This window comes from Toxotes jaculatrix, chromosome 13 (assembly GCF_017976425.1).
Source record: "Toxotes jaculatrix isolate fToxJac2 chromosome 13, fToxJac2.pri, whole genome shotgun sequence".
In the NCBI taxonomy this organism is placed as follows: Eukaryota; Metazoa; Chordata; class Actinopteri; family Toxotidae; genus Toxotes; species Toxotes jaculatrix.
This window is the reverse complement of record NC_054406.1, coordinates 20,043,700-20,063,072: the sequence shown is the minus strand read 5'-3', so window position 1 is coordinate 20,063,072 and position 19,373 is coordinate 20,043,700. Positions and strand designations below refer to the sequence as shown.

General features: G+C 42.1%; 2 protein-coding genes across 3 annotated transcripts; both read left to right on the top strand.

The window, feature by feature from the left end:
• The first annotated feature begins 878 nt into the window (after positions 1-878).
• On the top strand, positions 879-14,231 carry pdik1l (PDLIM1 interacting kinase 1 like). The gene is made up of 3 exons (XM_041054019.1): positions 879-987; positions 3,832-4,127; positions 8,532-14,231. The coding sequence occupies exons 2-3, from the start codon at positions 3,843-3,845 to the stop codon at positions 9,270-9,272; spliced, it is 1,026 nt and encodes a 341-aa protein (XP_040909953.1). The 5' UTR covers positions 879-987; positions 3,832-3,842; the 3' UTR covers positions 9,273-14,231.
• A 202-nt stretch (positions 14,232-14,433) lies between these two features.
• Positions 14,434-18,322, top strand: LOC121192205 (replication protein A 32 kDa subunit-like). Of its 2 annotated transcripts, XM_041053786.1 has the most exons (9): positions 14,436-14,543; positions 14,647-14,705; positions 14,803-14,907; positions 16,139-16,252; positions 16,345-16,416; positions 16,532-16,639; positions 17,071-17,178; positions 17,695-17,789; positions 17,959-18,322. In XM_041053786.1, exons 1-9 carry the CDS (start codon positions 14,531-14,533, stop codon positions 18,038-18,040), a joined length of 756 nt encoding a protein of 251 aa, XP_040909720.1. In that variant the 5' UTR covers positions 14,436-14,530; the 3' UTR covers positions 18,041-18,322. The 2 variants fall into 2 exon arrangements, with proteins under 2 accessions (XP_040909722.1, XP_040909720.1); XM_041053788.1 differs by lacking the exon at positions 14,647-14,705 and having other exon boundaries at positions 14,434-14,543.
• The last annotated feature ends 1,051 nt before the right edge of the window (positions 18,323-19,373 follow it).

Here is a 19,373-nt window from a genome sequence, read left to right as displayed (position 1 = left end):
ATAGCCAATTTATAACAATCATATAAATCAGGCCTACCACATAAAGCCTAGTTACCACACACAACAAAAATTTATTTTAGTTATTTTTAATTTTTATGTACTGAAATAAATGCAAGGCCATGGCACTGCATTGTAAAGATCTGTGCAGGTGCTCATGTTATTGTGTCCACTCCCTGTAAGTGACAGTTGGGTTTGAGAGGAGGGAGGAGAACTGACTGCCTGGCTGTTCTAAAAATCATGCAGGGAACCACGACAAGCCAGCCCAACTTAGCTTAGGGCATAGCCGGAAGTGTGGTAATCTTCATTCAAAATATAGTTACCTTGGTGGACAATAAGTTGTCGGTGAAATTGTAATAGATTTGAAAACGGCACGTGTGAAATTGCGTCTTAATGGAAATTGTCATTCAGCAACAAAAGGTCTGTTATTAACATGTAATAAATGGGATTGTCTCTGGTGTAATTATACATTTATGGTTAGTCACTGACGCGGTCATATTTAATACATAAATTATCTAATGATTATTTGCTCAAATTGTATTCTGTTTCACAAAATTAGACTGATTTTTTAGGCCATAACTCAAAAAAAAAAGAAATAAAATTTAAAAAAAATTAAGTACACAATTATGAGCTAAAGTTGCAGTTTCAAATGAATTGGAAGGTGCATAAGGTCCATAATATTTACAGATGCTGAATGTCGGCACATTGTTAAAATATTATTATAGGAACCTGCCTTCAAATTCTGTAGCAGCTTGGAGAATCTCCTGTTGCTCTTTGCGGAAAAAATACCTTATTTTGAAATGTGTAACCGGAAGCCGTCCCATTCCAGCCGCCGCTGCGCTGCGCTGCACAGCAGCTGCACGCTCTCACGTCCCGTGTTTGACAAAACCTCCCCGGTTTGACTGTGCGCGAGCAGAACGTGTGCGGCGGTAATGGCTGCCAGGGAGAGTGAGGAAGACAACAAATGAACCCCTGAGAAACGATTCAAAGGTGAGACTGGAAAGATGTCAACTTTCGGCATAAGAGCTGTAGCCTCTTATACATTTAGGCTATTGTCTTGGCGGCTGTGGCTACTTGTCCACTTGGCTTGCAGGTGTGTGTGTTTTGAAGAATCTGGTTGAATTTCTTGATGGCACATACACACACACACACACACATACACACACTCACACACACACGCACAGGACAATAAACTGTCAATACCCAGTACTTAGCGTGCATGCCTCCTCCATGCTCCAATGTTAGTACACTGAAGGAGCGACGAACTTGTTTTAGGTTTGAATTATATAAGCTTGGTGCAGACAGACATGTCGATTGTGCTGGTGAGAGCTGGACTCTTTGTTAGCTGGTGTTAACGTGATTAGCTAACGTTAGCTAACCAACAACATCGTGAGCTGACGGTGGCCAGGCCACTTAGCTGTTAGCCTGTTAGCCAATCAGCCAAGTGGATGTCTAATTATCCCATTAGCATGCTGGCTATCATTCTTTCTGTCTGGGAGACAGCTTCTCGCTTCCGACTTTTGGGAGATGTTTATCACCACCAGATCTGATAGTGTCTAATATCTTTTTATTAAAATGAAGTTTTATCATTAGTCCACTGAACGCATGTACAGGTACAGGTGTTTGACGCTGTCAGTGCCAGTCGTCCGGTCATTTGGACCATGGTGGACTCGCAGTTTGGATTTAGTTGTAGTGCTAACTTGTGTTTTCTCCAAACTCTGCTGTTGTTATTAATGCTATAACTGTTTTACTGCAATTGTAAATAAACAGTGATTAATGCCAGTAATGTGTTTTTGTACAAGGAAGCAATATATTTCTTTTAAAGTAGAGCTGAAACAATAATCCTTTTATTAAGTGATGAATCAACAGCAATTTTGACAAAGGATAAATAGTCCGGGCAGAAATGTCAAGCAGGTTCCCAGCTTCTCAAACATGAGAATTTCCTGCATTGTTCTCTATCACCATAAAGTTACTGTCTTTGGTTTGTGGACTGTTGGCCACACAAAATGAGTAATTTAAAGGTGTCATTATGGACTAAGTGATGACTCAATTACTGGTAAAAATAAACCACAGATTAGAGTTAATATATAGAGTTTATATAAATAATCATTAGTTGCCCAGATTGCAGACATCTGATCTTATTCCTTCTTTGAACTCTACTCTTAATCAGAAGTTGCAGCCTCAGTGCTGTTTTTCTGTTCTTGCAGGTGGAACAGGATTATATAACTGCATGATAAGGATGAGTGTCATGAATTGTATGAATTGACCTCTTTTGGTTAGGTGTGCCTTTTCCTACTTCTGTGTAGTGCATGTTTTTAGTGGCATAGCAAGTTCTGGGAAGCATCACATGTTTCTTTGACATATGCATGGAAATCTTAACAAGGTAACATGATGACTGATGCCTGTTTTTAAAAGCTGGTGTCTATTTGTGGTCATTTTTGTGGCCTCAGTATATGGTGTCGTTAAGGTGTGTGCATGTGTGCACATTCTCTGCTATCAAATTGGAATGATAACGAGAGGAACAGGAAGGGATGCTGTTGTATTTATTTGGGAAAATTTGTGTTTATTCTTTAGGGAAGTAGAACATATGTCAATTATCTATCAGAATGCCACCCACGTTCTTGTACCAGCATGCCAGTCAAATAGGCAGCATTGTGGAGCCGCTCAATCAGTTTGTTCCAGTAACACCCGTATTTAAACTGTAGGGAGTTAATTTGGGTTCACAGACAGGTTTGATAGCAGGTCAGGCAACATATAGAGGACTTTTAACGGATTTTGTGGTAGGGAAAGAGTTTACTAGTCCACAAGAGGGAGCAGTAACAAGATAATGATGGATAATCTACAGTAAATCATCATCTGAGTTGCATGTTAGCATTGATGACACGTTGGTGTGTGTATTATCCATAGACTGAAAGAAAGAAGAGAGAAGATGACAAGATTGCCAGGATGTTGGATCAGTCAGTCAGCTGGTTCTCGGTACAGGTCTGCACTTACTGAGATCTAGGTGGTGTGTGCACCAGCTCGGTCTGTGACCTATCCATAGCCTTGTCTGCATAGGTTTGAAAGGCACAGGTGCAAGCTGTTGTCCTGAAAGCTAGTTATTGTAGTATGGCTGCTGATTTGGCCCATTTACCAACATGGTCAGCAGTTGGGGCAGCTGCAGTGACACACAGCAGCAGACACACATATGACTCAGGGAGGCAATTAAGGTAGTTTAAAACCTTTAGTGCCTGTTAACCACAATTTGTGTTAGAATTTGTGCTCCTTCTCAGTGTCACAACTCAGACAAATCTGAACACACAGGCATAATACATGTATTTTTAGATCCAGTGGGACTTCTGCTTTCCTGTGACATGTTCATCACTAATAAACCCGCCATAAATCTGACTAGAGGTCATAGAAAAAAGGATGCTCCATATAACTTGCCTGAGATTCACTGTGTTTTCTTCAGTATCACAAAGATCTTGTGTAGTTATCAACAAGAACTGCTAATAGCTAATTCTGTATACTTTTAATGGTGCCAGTTTGGCAAAATATAAACAACTATTGGCTTAAAAAACAGGGCTCAAATTGTAGCCTACAGCAAACATACTGAATCCACAGCAACATTTTACTTGCTGTTTACATCCCCTAAGCGGTGGCAAGGATCTGACGATAATAAAAGTTGTGCCTGGTGTCTAATGAGCATTACAGTCTCACAGAGCCGCTGGTGTGGCTTCAGATTTACTGAGTCTTGGAAAATCAAGCAGTTCCAAAGTGTGAGGTTTGATTCAAAGTTAATTTAACAGAAGTAGAAACGATACGAACAGTAACGGCCATGTTGTTTCTTTACAGTGAGGACTAGGATGGTAAGCAGCCAGCCGAAATACGAGCTCATCCAGGAGGTGGGGCGTGGCAGTTACGGCGTGGTCTATGAGGCAGTAGTGAAGCGCACAGGGGCCCGGGTGGCAGTGAAGAAGATCCGCTGCCACTCTCCGGAGAACGTGGAGCTGGCCCTGCGGGAGTTCTGGGCCCTCAGCAGCATCCAAAGCCAGCATCCAAACGTTATCCACCTGGAGGAGTGCATCCTGCAGCGGGACCAGCTCGCCCAGAGGATGAACCATGGTTCTAGCTCCCCGCTCTACCTGGAGGTGAGGACAAAGAATTCAGTGGAGCAGGGCTGGTGGCCGTAGTTTACTAACTCTGCACTGACACGGCGTTTCTGTCGAACAGTAAAGATGGTAGACGCAGGCTTGAACATACTGTTAACATGGCACCACATTGAGGATGTAAGTGGGTCTTGATTATGTGATTTATGAGGTCAGACAAGTACTTGTTGAATGTTTGATGTGTTTATTAGTGTGCTGTTAGTGCATGCTCAGCACTTCCTGTAGCTGTGTCAGGGTAAAAGCCTTTCAGAGAAGAGCACTGATCATAGTAGTTTAGCCTAAGTTAGATGTGCTTTAGCTGAGGATAGAAGCTAGTCTAAGTTTACATTTGGACATTTTATACCATTTTTTTTTGTGTTGGTAGATCAATGTTACACAAGTGTATTGGATAGGTGTTCCTGAGAGGTGACGGGTTGACTGTAGGTGCTTAAGAAAGCTTAATAAAGATACTTTCATTCATACCATGGCAGCTGAGCCCCAACCCCTCATTTCAAGTGACGGTGGAGTGCGTGGATGCTGCAGCTTCACTTTTTTGCATAGGTTTGGTAATTATCTGTAAATGGATGCTAAATGGATTAGATTATTCTAGATGGATTTGAAAATGAAGGCTGTTTCCCTTTCGTTCCTTCTGAGCTTAGAATTTGATTGAACAAGACAAAAGTTGTGGCCAGTTTCAAGCGAATAGTGTGTGAAATATTTTTTAAGTGCAGATTATCAGTTGACAACAGTGGAATAAACTGCACCTCCTCACCGTCACCCCTCTGATGAGTAGAGGAGAGTGCCAGCGCTCGGGAATATAAACACATTTGTTTATATTTGGTAAACTGGTACTGTTAAAAGTATGCAGAATTATCTACCAGCAGTTTTTGTTTGCAGTGCAGCCATGGATGCACAGACCACTCTCATTGTTATTACTTTAATACTGAAGGAAGATTAAAAATGTGAGGATTCTCAAGCAGGTTCTGCAGCTGTCAAAGTAAAAGTCTTTTTACTTTGATATTTCTTTTTGGAAATTGGCTTGAATCCAGTTAAGAATACAGCCTCTGGACCAGTTAAGGCAGATGTAAGTGGGAATTCTTTTCCCACACATTTCTTATTTTCTTGCCAGTGCAGTGGACCTGTTGTCTGTTTAGATGTATGTTTTTTTATGATGATCATAGGGAATTATTTTATATCAATATAAAACATGTTCTGATTGATATCATAATATTGATTTCATCCACATTGCCAAGTCCTAATCAGACATGGGTGTGCACGTATTCAGCAGTTATCATTGAATAATACAATGAATAAACGCTTCTCAAGTTTACATTTAAACACATTTTACAAATGAAGATGTGAGCTATCAGCATACTAATTTTTTAAGCCAACAGTGCTAACCAGCCACTGCGAGGTCGACTGGCTGTCACAGTCTCATTTGATCTCATTTTCGATAATTGCACATAGTTTTTACACATTGTTTTCATCACAGCTCTCCCAAAGCCAGACCTTGTTAACATCTGTAGAATGATTCTTTGCTGGCGAGACGCTGGGCCAAACATTCCTGTCCACAAGTCACACAGATGATGGCAGATTTCAGAGGAAGGAGACAACAGCCAGGAGAGGAATCCAGTGACAATTTAGGATGCGTTTGAAAAGCACTTGCTGGTTGGCCACATGTTGCTGTGTCTTAAAATAGCCCGACGCTGTAATTTCTGTAATGAATTGAAGGCCTGTTTTGATTTACAAAGTGTATCATGATATCCTGAGACAAATCCTGGATTATAAGAGGGATGTTTATTTTTTTTTTCCATTCACTGCTGAAATGTTAGTGTCCCGTTGCCGCAGGTCCAGATGATTGGGCTGATTTTTCAAGTTGGTGATTCTTCTTGTCCAGTAATGTAGATGTTAAATATCAGCACAAATATTTACATTTGGAATCAGAAATAAGGAACGAGCCCTGGTTCATATGCAGGTGTGCTACTGAAAGACATTAGCAGAAGGGCTGGAAGTTTCTGCTTGGATCCGTGTTGTCTGCGGCCTCTGTGTCCCCCACGGTCCCATGAACGTGCTGTCAGGTTTGATTTGGGGGCGTGGGTTGAGGGGGGCTGGGGGCGGGGCCGCAGGTGGGGGGGGGGCGGGGGAGCTCGTCTCCCCCGTCAACCTGTCTGCACCCTCACAGGCACTCTGCCCGTGCTTCATTATACTCTCAGCAACACGCGGGGCTATTGTCAAACCATTCATTCAGTTTTCTGCAGCGCTAGCATTGGACACTTTCCCAGAATCCCTTTATTCCAGCTTTTTTTTTTTTTTTTTCCATTGCTCTGTAATGTTCCCGTACATGCTTACAGAGGAACAAATGATAATGGGGCAGAATTATCTGGCCACACCAACTGTGGGACAATTTGCATCTATTCTTCCTGGGTAGTAGATTCCTTGGCTGGTGGCTTATCAGACAATCTGCAGCCGTTTGTTTACAGCAGGGTTTCCACTAGGAGTTGCCCGCTGCACATATTCAGAGCATTTGCTTTGCCTGTGAAGCGTTTAACATCAGAAGCATTTATGTGTGGTTTAACCAGCCTCAACCAACACTCTAACTTTTACTATTCAAATAACTGATCAGCTACTTCAGCTAATATTTTACTGACATATACAGACTGACACCTCAGCTATGTACAAAGCCTACACTTCAGCTTTCTCTGGCACTTTGTCTTCTACTGCAATTCCCATCGCGTTAATCTCTTACTTTTGATGAAGCTGACAATTACTCTCGACTAACTGGCGGTGAAATTGCTTTCAGTGGTTACACGTCAGCTCCTTTCAGCTGCTTTCATCTCTTCCGAGGTCGTTATACTCAGAACTGTCAGAACGGCTTGTTGGATGGTCAGAGAGGTTTAAAAACCTTTCCTCTGCACCTCTGCAGCGTTGCGTTTGGGAGGGGTGAGGGGGTGAGGTTCTGTGTCTGATCATTTATGTAACTTTTCAGAACCGAGAGTCCAGCTTTCACTCCCACTTGACGTTGTGATTGGCCAGCTGTGCAGTGGTGAGAAAGGAAACAAGGACTGGACTTTTCTCTCCAGCTGTCTTTTTTTTTTTCCCTGTTTGTTACACAACCACCTCTTGTGACGTGAACAACTGAGCGCAACACTATGCATGTCTTCCAGTGGGGACGGTCTAAAATAAAGTACTGTTACCCCCATATTTAAAGATTATCATGCCTCAGTCTCTGTGTGACAGCCAGCTTCTCACTCTGCCTTCCTGTGTTGAGAACAACATGAACACATCTGATTTCTGGCGTTGCTGGACGACACCTTATATGAACCACTTCTTTCCTCAGCCCTTGCTCTTCAGCATGCATTCCAATTGCCTTCATCTCTTTGGGCCAATTCCTATTTTCCGAGTCTACGTGACCTAAATCACAAGGATCCATGCAGACCCGTGTGCTGAGATCTGCATGCATCCCAAAACTTGAGACCACGTGGACTGTCAGCACTAGAAGTGCTCTGACTGCACAAACACTGGGAAAGTAAACTGGATGCATGTTTTGCACATTGTATGTATGGAGTGTATTCCCCATCCTTGTTAAATATATGCACACTGTTTTCTTTCTTTTCACTTTTTCAACATTGTTCAGTCAAGTTCAACTTCACTCTGCCATTTAATGTTTTTTCTCTTGCTGTGTTTTGACTCACTCCAGTTTCAGAGTTTTTATCCACAGATTGTCACTATGAGCACATTTAAACTTTCTCCATTTAATGTAACCTTTTCTAGTTTATGCTGCTCTTTTACAGACCTGCAGCTTTTCTGTGCGTCATACAAAACACCATCTCTCAAATTCCACAAAGACGTCCCATTTAATCTTAATTTAATGTGAGATGGATGGAGCCTCACGGGTTTGTGGTCCGCTGTCAAAAAGGGAGATTAAATGAACTCACTTCCTGCAGCAGGGATGAAAGATGAGAGGCCTGTCGTGCAGCTTTGACTTAAAAAAAAAAATGGCCCACAAAGGAAGGTGGTAGACTACATGTAATGAATACAAAGCCAGTACAACCTGGCTTGCTTAGTTATGAGCAACATTTTCTTCTGCCCACACTGCTGAGTGTCCCACTGTATGAGTAAACAGTCAGGGCAAACTTCCTGCTTTAAGATCATGCATGTTAAATTCCTGCAGTTTCTGCTTTACCTGTAGCGAAAGTTTCATTTCTGCTTTTTGTGTGGGGGACACCCCTCTCATCACCCGACCAGACAGACAGATGACAGATGTCACGATAATACCTGTGTATTATCACAGAAAATCTGGTGCCGGCACATTCCAACATGTGCAGTATGCAGAAGCTGCCTGTGCTTCAGCCAACACCAGTGGTCTCATGCTGACTCATTTCTCTTTTTCCTGTGTTTCTACCACAGCTGGTGGAGACGTCTCTTAAAGGCGAGATCACATTTGACCCGTGCTGTGCCTACTATTTGTGGTTCGTCATGGACTTCTGCGACGGGGGTGACATGAACGCCTACCTGCTGTCCCGCAAGCCCAGTCGCAAGACCAACACCAGCTTCATGCTGCAGCTGGGCAGCGCCCTGGCTTTCCTGCACCGTAACCAGATCATACACCGCGACCTCAAACCGGACAACATCCTCATCTCCCAGGCCTGCACGCCGACTGGATCGTCTGAGCCCACCCTCAAAGTGGCAGATTTTGGCCTGAGCAAGGTCTGCTCCACCTCCGGGCTCAACCCGGAGGAGCCAGCCAGCGTGAACAAGTGCTTCCTGTCCACAGCTTGTGGAACAGACTTCTACATGGCCCCGGAGGTCTGGGAAGGCCACTACACGGCCAAGGCGGATATCTTTGCCCTGGGGGTGATTATCTGGGCCATGGTGGAGCGCATCACCTTTGTGGATGTGGAGACTCAGAAGGAGCTGCTGGGGAGCTATGTGCAGCAGGGCTCAGAGATTGTACCCTTAGGGGAGGCCCTGTTAGAGAACCCAAAGATGGAGCTGCTGATCCCCGCCAGGAAAAAGAGCATGAACAGCCACATGAAGCAGCTGATCAGGGAGATGCTGTCGGCCAACCCTCAGGAACGGCCCGACGCCTTTGAACTGGAGCTCAGACTGGTCCGTATTGCCTGCAGAGAGCTGGACTGGGACACGTGATGGATGGGCAAAGGCACCACAGACTCAGCCGATCAAGCACATATACACATCTCATCAGCTACTGTTAACCTAGGTGGTCACATAACAGGGGATTGTTGCTTTTCAACTAGGGAACAAGAACTAGAATAGTCATTGTTTGTATCATGGCTTACACTTCATCCACTTTCCAAGCACATACAGTCCTCTACTAGCTTTGTCTTTATAATGAAGAGGAGAGGTGTGACACCCACTGCTGCTGCTGCTCAAAACTGCAGCTTAGTCTCAGGCTAATCACATCACGGCTTCCACTTCCTCCTCACAGAATCACCCGAGCGTGATGGAAGAGCAGAATGACCCCAAAAGTCCTGGAGTCTAATTAGAAGTGAAAGTCAAAGTGACGGCCCAACAGTTTGTCTACAGATACCGTCTTGGACTCGGTGCTAATTGTTACCAAATGCAATATGAGACATGATCCTGTGATTTTTACAGTGTGCATTTATCCAAAGGGCCAATGTTAAAACACAGTCACCTCAGTGCGTAGAATGTTTTGAAGCCGTTCGTGGCTTCAACAGATCCTGACGCACAAACCGATTCCTGCCTGGTCCCCACCACCACCAGCATTAACATGGACGTCCAGATTTGATTCTGTTTTGGCATCAAATGCAGATATGCCCTGAATCCTCAGGTAATAACAACATACAGCATGATGGTATTTGTAGACAAACATCTACTAACAGGGTCTGCTTTGCTCTGTAGTCTTAGAGGGTAAAAGTACCAAACTTTGGTGCTTAAAGATAACAGACTTTTTTTTTTTTTCGTTGGCTGTGTGGGCGGAGGACATTTCATATCATGAAGTGTCCGGCCTGCAGGTGCTTGTGGTTGGCGTTTTCTTCTTTCAGCCCATTGCAAACTTCAAGATAAGCGACTTGGTCCCAGACACACCCCTAACCAGTTCACTAGAATGTATAACATGCAAGGCAGGTCACCTTTATTTATGCAGAGCTTTTTAAACACAAAAACACTCACACAGGAAGAGAGCCGAGAGGATGAATCTGGTTTTGGCACAACTTGAATTCATATTCAGGCTTTGCTTATTTTCATGGTTGTGTCCATTATTGCTGTGGATATTAATGACAACATAGTTGTCACCAAGTTAATCGACCCCCTCCCCTTAATTTATTGTTGCTATGCCTCTTAATGTAAATATTGTAGTAGGCATGTGTTATTTAATTTGCAGTGACAATGGTGGCAGATTTACCACACGAAATTCATGGTAAGCTTAGAAACATTTGGTCCTTTATTTCAGACAGAAATAGACAAGAGAAGTTTCTCACTTTTAGCAGGTGACCATTGAAATGACAGCAGAGATTTTGTTAGCTGTACTGAGCTAATGTTAGCTCACTGATTATTTGATCTGGTAGAAAGCTGACTTGATCCAAACCCTGTAAAAGACTCTTAAAAATATATTTAGTGGCTTCCTGCATGATCAAATTTTAACTCACTGCTGTGCAGTGAGTTTAAAAGGAAAAAAAAAAAGCTTGTAGGTCTCAGGTAAAAAAAAAAATCACCATCCTCAGCTGCTTAGGATCCACATGGAAGACATGTGGAGCCTATATATGCGTGGCCTTTAGAAGTAAGCACCGTGACCACCCACTGCATTGGTCTGTGCAGCAGGTGGAAGAGAAAACAAAGGTGTTACCCACACTGTGTGTTGTAAACATCCATCAGAGGCAACAGGCTGCATTCCTGGTACAGCATTAGACTACTATAAGTAGTCACTACGTGCACTACATTTCCTCTGTGCAGTGAGGCGTTCTTACCAGTGTTTTTGTGTAAGGTCACTTTTAGTTTCACCTTCAAGTGGTTTAGATAATCTGGCTGAAGTGTTGACATGTTTACAAGCTGTCTGATGGGGTTTCTTGCCCCACTGGACTTTCTTGTAACAGCTTTACCACACCCTCCCCCCAGAGGGTGAATACAGTGTTTTCACAGCCCATAGAAATAATAATGTCCACAACTATGAAAATAAAACCCAGGTTGTAATAAACCAGAATTATCCAATAATAATAATAAGAAGAAGAAAATCCAAACAACTGAGCACACTACAGTAAAGTAGTCCGGCCTCCTTCCTCACACACCGCAGATGAATCTACTTTTGACTGAGCTCCCTATGTTGCCTAAACATATATTTAACTATCTGAGGTGTGAGCTGCTTGAATTAAAGTAGCAGTGATATGAATATTCATGTGTGTGTCCATTCAGACAGGAGACCTGAACGAGCAAAAGGGGGGAGGGATTTTAGCGAAAGCACTTTTTTTTTTTTTTTTTTTTTTTTTTAAATTTTGTGATTTATATTTATTCCTAATAACTACCTACTGCATTATATGGAGGAGCTCTGTGAGGCTGGATTGAGCGTGATAACTGCTCTGGCATTTGTTTATCAGGCGAACACAATGTCAGCCAACAGTCTACTTATGCATGCAGTGCCTCTCACCTTCAGGGAAGAAGCGAGAGAAGACACCAGCTCGCACAATCCTCCATGAGCCAGAGGATCTCTTCTTTTTCTTTTCTTTTTCTTTTTTTTTTCCTTTGACACATAATACTGTTGTGTTTAACTTGATCTCCTTTCACTGTGTCACTGCTCCTCGTTTCCTTGGGCTCTGGATCTTACAGTAATCCCTTTCTTCATGCTTCCGACAGGCTAATTCTAAGCCTATTAAGTTGTTGCAGCACTTGGCAGAGGATCATGCTCGGGACCCCTTTTGCCTTTCAGGTCATACATAATTTGTGCACTTTTGCAAATTTGACAAAAAAAACCTGTAAAAGCAAACAATCTTGGCTTCTTCGTTGCTCTCGGTCTGGCAGAAGATCAAATTCCTCCCGACTTGTTGCCAAACATTTATCTGATATATGGCCTTGAATTCTCCCCGTAGCTGTAATAGTTTTATTTCTTGTCATGATGCGATCGAGATTTGCCTTATTTTCAGAAATTCACTGCTTTCTTTTTGACACTAGAGTGGCCTCATTGACACTGCACTCAAGCACAAAATTGGCAGACGTTGTGCTTGAGCTTGCACCACATTTCACCGACTCTCAGCGAGGTGCTTCGGTATGAATAGCAATACCACAAATCAGTATTAAAATGTCTGTCCCTGCTTACAGGACATTTACGCTGCTTCGGACAATGTTGCTTTGCTTGAAGAATGTGGTATTTGTGGCTTTCTGTACATGAGCAGCAAAGTTCGGAAAGTAGGTCACCCATATCCTCAGAGCTCAAGCAGAGCAGAGGATGATGGGTAGAGTCATTTCCGGCTAGATTTCTTTCCTTTTACCCTTTTAGACGGGTGGGGGGGGAGGGGGGCAGACACTTGTTTTCCTGTGAGGTTTGCCAAACAAATGCTCGGCCTGTGGTATCAAGAGATTTCACCCTTTGATTTGTTGTATTCAATTCTTTTTGCACATGTGTAAATACTGTATAGGATCAACAGGGGATGAAACAAGGTTGATGTACATTTGACTGGATGTGCTCTGTTTTCAAGAGCCTGACATGTTTGTAAATTGCTGTGATGGATTCAGATTTTCTTCAGCTCTTAAGCCAGTTTCAGTTTACTGCAATCACTGAAAAGATGTGACATATTTACAGGTTAATACTGTTGGTGTGCTAGTGATAATTGTATGTTTTACATTGGCCTATTGTTTGTGAATTTTTTTTTTTTTTTTTTTTTGTGTAAGCAAAGCTGGTATACAACTCGGGTCAACTCAGTCGTCCTTTCTGTCTGGTATTGGACTATTTGGACAGTCTCCTCTGGAATTTGAGACATCAATCAAAGTTAACCACTTAGATCTGATCCAGGACCATCGTACAGTGGACCACAGTGCAGCTCTGCTGTCCCCTGAGACTTTAACATTTCAGTGTCTGAGTGGCTCATAATAATCTGTCACATTAAAATAAGAACATGTAGTGACAGTGGGGCAGGACATGACAGAAAAGTCTCTTCCATTACATTTAATACAAACCATATAATACCATAAATGGTGCAGGATGATGCGGGAGTACTTGTTTGCTCACCCACTGGAGTGTTGTATAGGAGTACTGTGCTCAGTGCTGCCACCAGTGGTCAGAAACTATATAAAGAAAACCAGCTGTGTCTTATTTCCTTACTACAAACTAATGCTACTTTCACATCACATGGGGTTTACAGCCTGCGTCAAAGGACAACTCACAACGGTTGTGCGATTGTAGAGTTGGTTAAAATTACTGTGCATCGACAATTTAACATTATCTATTAAATCTGAGCTAGTTCATATTGAACAAAGGAATTCGGCTTCCATGGGCCCCGTGTTTGTATCATGATAAGTCTGACATGGATGAGGCAGAATGTTTGGTGTTCACACTGGAGAAGTAACAAAATCAAGTAGTGTCAAAAATAAACTCAGTATGCATACATAACACTTGATTTTTGAGTGTGCTATTGATGAACACTATGGCCCCACAATGCACTGCTCAGAGGAAGTGGTGGAGGTGTTCACAGCTGGAAAGCGTTAAAATAAACTGCCAGAAATAAAGTATTGCTGAATCCTACAGTACTTCAGTAGTATTAATGTAGCACAGCTTCTGGCCACTAGTAGCAGCAGTAAACAAAGAAGACATCTGTGCCATCTTTCAGTGCTGCCTGTGATGGAAAAGGTCTTTCTTCCTTAATCACATTCCCCTCACCTTACCGGTTGCCTATCATGTGCTCAGACACAGAGTTAGTGAGGTAGCAGTGCAGCACCACGATGCACCCGTATGAGAGTCCTGGATCGGGGCGACTCTGAAATGTCCTGTGTCAGATGAAGAACACACTCTGATCTGCTCTGATCTGAACTCACAGCCAGGCCAAACTTCTGCTCTCACACTTTTGTATGAACAATTTCTTGCTCTTATGTCATTGTAAGATATTTTGAAGAGATTAAATGAAGTTTATCAAAAGTGGTGTGAACACCTGTCAATCACTGTTGAATTGATGGATTTTTTTTTTAATAAAAATGAATTGAAATAATACTTGAAGCGTTTTAAAGAAATGGAGCATGTGACTGGATTTAACTCCTCAGCCCCCCCCCCCCCCCCCCTCTTTGGCCCTGTGCTGCACCTGTGCTGGGCTAATTGCTGTAATTCAATGCACCTGGTGGACCTGCCCATAAAGAAGCCACCAGCAAAGTTAGCTGTACTCTCCTTGTGCTTCCAGCCTGCCTCTGAAGTCTTAACATTACTGAAGCTGCCTGTATGACATTTTGTCATGTGGAACAAAGGTAAGTTTAAGCTGCTTCAAATGATCCCTTTGTTCTTTCTGACTTAACAGTTTTTCTTAACAAATTGATTTTATTCTGGACATTATCTCTTGCCTTGTCACAGTTTGCGATCACTCCACCGGCAGGATCACTGGCCACAACGCAGTGAGGCAAATGCCAAAGGTGTGTCTGTCTTCTGTCAGTGGTAAAATACTGTGTAAGGATCCATGTTCATATGCTGTGATGAGATTTAATTCCTTCGCTCTGATATTATCCACAGAAGAAAGAAACTCTTGAGATTCTGCCCTGCACAGTGTCTCAGCTTCTGTCTGCTTCTGAAATGAACAAATACACCTTTGCAATCTGTGACTGGCAGCTGAACCAGGTAAGAACAGAAATGCACAAAAAAAAAAGATTTTGAATCTTTTAACAAAAAGGGTTCACATGCTAACATCAGTATGCTTTAAAGATGATGTACAGATGATTAACACTACACAAGTACTAATAAGGTTTGTTTAGCTTTTTATCATAGTAACATTTGCTAATTAGCACTAAAGACAAAGTCCAGCTGAGTCTGATGAGAAGTTCATTAGATTTGCAGGTGTTTGGTCACAAAGTAATGGACTCATGGAAATTTTGATCCAGTGATACTGATGATAGATGAAACGTCCAGGGAATCATCAAAGTTATAAGAATTTATCCTTGAGGGACCTTGAATATTTGTTAGACCTGATGGCAACACATCAATCAAAAAAAAAAATTCAGCCTCATGGAGGAAAAGTCAGATGTATAAAACATCAAGTTAGTCCATCCATACTAGTTGAGTCTAGACCAAAAGTGGTTGGCCAGCTGAGTGACATTGTCCTGCACAGAGCCAGGCTAAGGTGTTTAAAAGGAAGAAGAAAAATAAAAAAGCATGTGCATCAATTCTTTGTCTTCCTGTCAGCGGATATATGAAAAATCAGACTGCTAGTTGTGTTGTGCAAGCAGGAAGGAAATGTGTGTTAGGTAGCACATACCAGTGGACAAATGTCTAAGACAACAGTGCTTTTAAAGTGTGCGAGCATGAGAGTGAGAAAAATTCAATCCAGAACGTTTACTGAATGAATCTTGAGGTGACATTGTTCTGCTGGCTGCTGTTTCCAAGGTCAACAATGAACTTTGAAACTCAGCTGAGCTGCTCAGGACATGAAACTTGAAACAAGGTTTAAAGCTTAGACATGACTTCAGACTTTGGGGTTGAGACTTATTTGTGAATTGCCTAACCATGACTCTGACGCTCCTCTGCAATAGGGTCCAGAGTGATTAGTGAAAATTATGATCACTGAATGTTTTCTGTACCTGTGTATCCTTTTAATCCTGCTAGTTTGAACATGAATCTTTAAAACAAGCAAAAACTTCTGACTCATTTTATGGAAATTATGCCTTTTTTTAAAAGTAGCAAATCATGCTTTTCTAAGCATCATTTTAAAAACTCTATTCAAAAACCCCATAGTCTGATGCTGCAGTCCCTTTTTAAATACAAAGCCTTTAACTGCTAAATTCTGCAATGGAGTTTGGTATGAGGATAACCTCTTGCTCGTGCTGATTTATTATCTGTGCTCCTCTTGCTGCAGGTGTCTGTAGTGGGTGTCATCAGAGAGTATTCTCCCTCCGTGACCAACATCCTGTTCTCTGTGGATGACATGACAGGTCCACCTATAAGTGTGAAGCAGTGGGTTAATGCAGAGGTCAGTAGCATCAACTCGCTCTGTTCAGAACGACAAACGGAAACTGCAAACTGTGGTTTTGTGGTAAATGAAGAGTTTGGCATTTCTCACAGGACAGTGGTCTGATGATGTTTGCCTCTCCTGGAACATATGTGAGAGTTACAGGAAATCTACGCAGTTTCAGAGTGAGTAACATAAACTGATGATGGCGGAGATGGGAAGTAAAGGGATGTGAGTGCTGAAATTCTCCTTGATTTTTGTGACCATGTGACAAATGCAGTTTTTATTTTTTGCGTTTAGGGTGAAAGGTCATTGCTGGCAATGAACATGCGTTGCATCAAGGACCTGAATGAGATCACATCCCACATGTTGGAAGTGGTACAAGCCCATATGCAGCTTTTTAGAAAGGTATCGGAGCTTGTGCAAGAGTTTGATCAGTGACAAAATCTCCCTTTGACCTGATTGGTCTGTACTGACTAAACGCCTGGTCACACCAGCCTTTAAAACGGTGAAATTTCATGGTGACATTAATTCACTTTAGTGGAATAGCTGTGATCAGAGGATGCTCTCCAGCTGTGTTATTTAACCTCCTCTCTCGTAGTATTAATTGCTCCACAAAAGACCTGAGGTTTGCAGACAGTTATGAGACCAGAGACAGTGGAGCAAATACACCCATATGCCAGCTAAGCTAATGAGTTTGTCACATGACTGTTGATGAAGTCTTGTTTCACTGGAAGGAGTGACTGTCATTTTGTGGTGAGAGCTGCTGCTTAATGTTTTTGATATTGCACAAATGCACATTCACCCTTCACCTGAGCGCGCTCACGTTGTTAATCCAGGTGTTCGACGTGAATATGAACACCACTCTTACCTCGCTGTCTGGACGGAGTGGTGGTGGAGATCCTGTAGACATCTCGCCAAAAGATTTGTTCACCAACCAGGACCGGGTCAGTTCACCCACATCACAAACACATTTTTCTGCTTAGCTGTAGCTAACAGTCATGCAGATACTGCTCTGTTTATAAAATGTATTACTGATACCTTGACTTCTAGAAATGAATGTAATTAATGTGAAGTTCCAACAGCAGTGTCTCATTTTGACTTGTCATAGTGGCAAATGCTTGTTACTTGTAACTTTAACATTGTCTCTTTTACAATCCTGTGTCCCAGACCCTGAACACGAAGCAGCTCAATGGTACACTGCGGTTTTTATAATGTTCACCTGTGCTTTTCCTACTATGACATGTCAAAAAATTGTAGAAAATAGTTCCTAATGAAAATTAGTTTGGTAAATGAAGCTTTGCTAGCTTAAAGTTGAGACTTTGTTGCTGCTATCATTGAATGTCTTTGGGTTTTGGTCTGCAAGTCAGACAAAGCAATGCTGTTACTTCAGGATGTGGGAAATGTTAATACGCTGATCAACTGATACTGATTGCAAACTAATTTCTTGCTTCCTGTCTAAGGTGTTGCATGTAATCAGGAAGTTCTCCCCTGATGATGGCATCAGTTTCCATGACCTGAAGACACATCTGGACTCCCTCAGTGAGGCAGACCTCAGGTACCAGCTCGTTATCCTTTGTGTTCTGTATACGTGTGTGTGTGTGTGCGTGCGCGCGTGTGCACATGTGCGTGGGGCAGCAGAATACATTGAAGACAAGTAAAACAAAAAGAAAAGGTAAACCATAATGGACTGTTTAAATTTGCAGTCTGTCTCTGTGCTCGTACAGATCTGCTTTGACTTTTCTTGTAAATGAAGGCCATGTCTTCTCTACCATCGATGAGCATCACTTTAAATCAACAGAGCATTAGTAGGCACCCAGAGGCCAGTCCTGGACTACAGCTGATCAGAATGTGACCACTGCACACATTTTTTTTTTTTTTTTTTTTTTTTTTTTTGGTGGGATCATTGTTTTGGTGTTTCTGTCTGTATTGGTCTGAAGCTTATATAGTTTATAATCTATCATTAGTTGCCTGTAAAGAATTACTGTACTAATTAACTGCTCAGGCCTTGTTAGGTTTGACCGTATTATTTGGTGTTTCTAGTTTATTCATGTTCTGATTTTCTGGGTACCCTCACACTGTCATGATCACTGTATATAAAGGATGGTGTCTAAGTAATGTCCTGTGTCCTTTTGTTTAAACCAGGACCACAGCTCTGTCTCTGAAGTCCTCAGTTTCCCTAAATTCAAGGTAGAAAATAAGCCTACATGTCTACTTTTGACTGTCTTGGTGCATGCCTTATGTTTGCATGCTATAAACAGCAGCAGCTGTCTCACCTTTTAAACATACATGTTACATTCAAAATGTTCACTAGCTCATTGGAAAAACCTGCCTAGTTCTAACTGTGTTAGCTCCTGCAAGTTACATTTGCTTGTGAGTGCATGAATGTTCCAAATCTGCATCAGAAATCCCACAGGTCTGATGTTCATTAGCATACTAACAAAAAGCAGTGTAAAAGTGTAAGACCAGATGTAGGACAAATACAAAAACTGCATCTATGCACATCTATGCATTGTTAATGAGATGGTAGTGGGTTTTCTCCATCTTATGACTCACTGTTCAGGGAGTGGTGAATTAATGCAAGTGTTAATTCCAGTTGACAAGACACACTCTCTGGTTTCTTGTGTGTGTGAGAGTGAGTGAGTGAGAGAGATGGTTCATATAGTGAATATATTTGGATGAGCTGTTCATACAACCCAGGAGTCTCCCTAGATACTTGAAATGAGAAAAGCTAATGTGAAGAATACAAGACTATTACATTAACAGACACCTGTTGTGGCAGTCTGCTTCCGCACTGTTCAAACAGATTAGATTCAAAGATCTCTGTAAGGGAAGCTGTAGAAGGAATAATTCACACAAAGACAATAATGGGTTTCTTAATGTTTTAGCTGACACTAAATATACCAAGACCTCCTTAATAAAGAGGAGTGAACCATATTGGCAGCTGTGAATCATTCTCAGTCACAGTTGACAGATGGGTTATAATGGCAAGTCAAAACAGAGCAACACATATGTTATTGATTGGTCTAGAGGGAATTGCATCATGCAATGCCCCATGGCACACCCTCTAAACCGGCTTCTGAATGCTCTGCAACATCGGCAAGGAACTCAGTTTAATTATACCTTTGGAATCAAACTAGAA

What these genes read in the sequence shown, in the direction of transcription:
- pdik1l (XM_041054019.1), top strand. Translation starts at nt 3,843, where the DNA reads ATGGTAAGCAGCCAGCCGAAATACGAGCTCATCCAGGAGGTGGGGCGT. An exon ending in GCTCCCCGCTCTACCTGGAG is followed by an intron (nt 4,128 to 8,531) that starts GTGAGGACAAAG and finishes TTTCTACCACAG; the next exon opens with CTGGTGGAGACGTCTCTTAA.
- LOC121192205 (XM_041053786.1), top strand. An exon ending in ATATGCAGCTTTTTAGAAAG is followed by an intron (nt 16,640 to 17,070) that starts GTATCGGAGCTT and finishes TTGTTAATCCAG; the next exon opens with GTGTTCGACGTGAATATGAA. An exon ending in TGTTCACCAACCAGGACCGG is followed by an intron (nt 17,179 to 17,694) that starts GTCAGTTCACCC and finishes TTCCTGTCTAAG; the next exon opens with GTGTTGCATGTAATCAGGAA.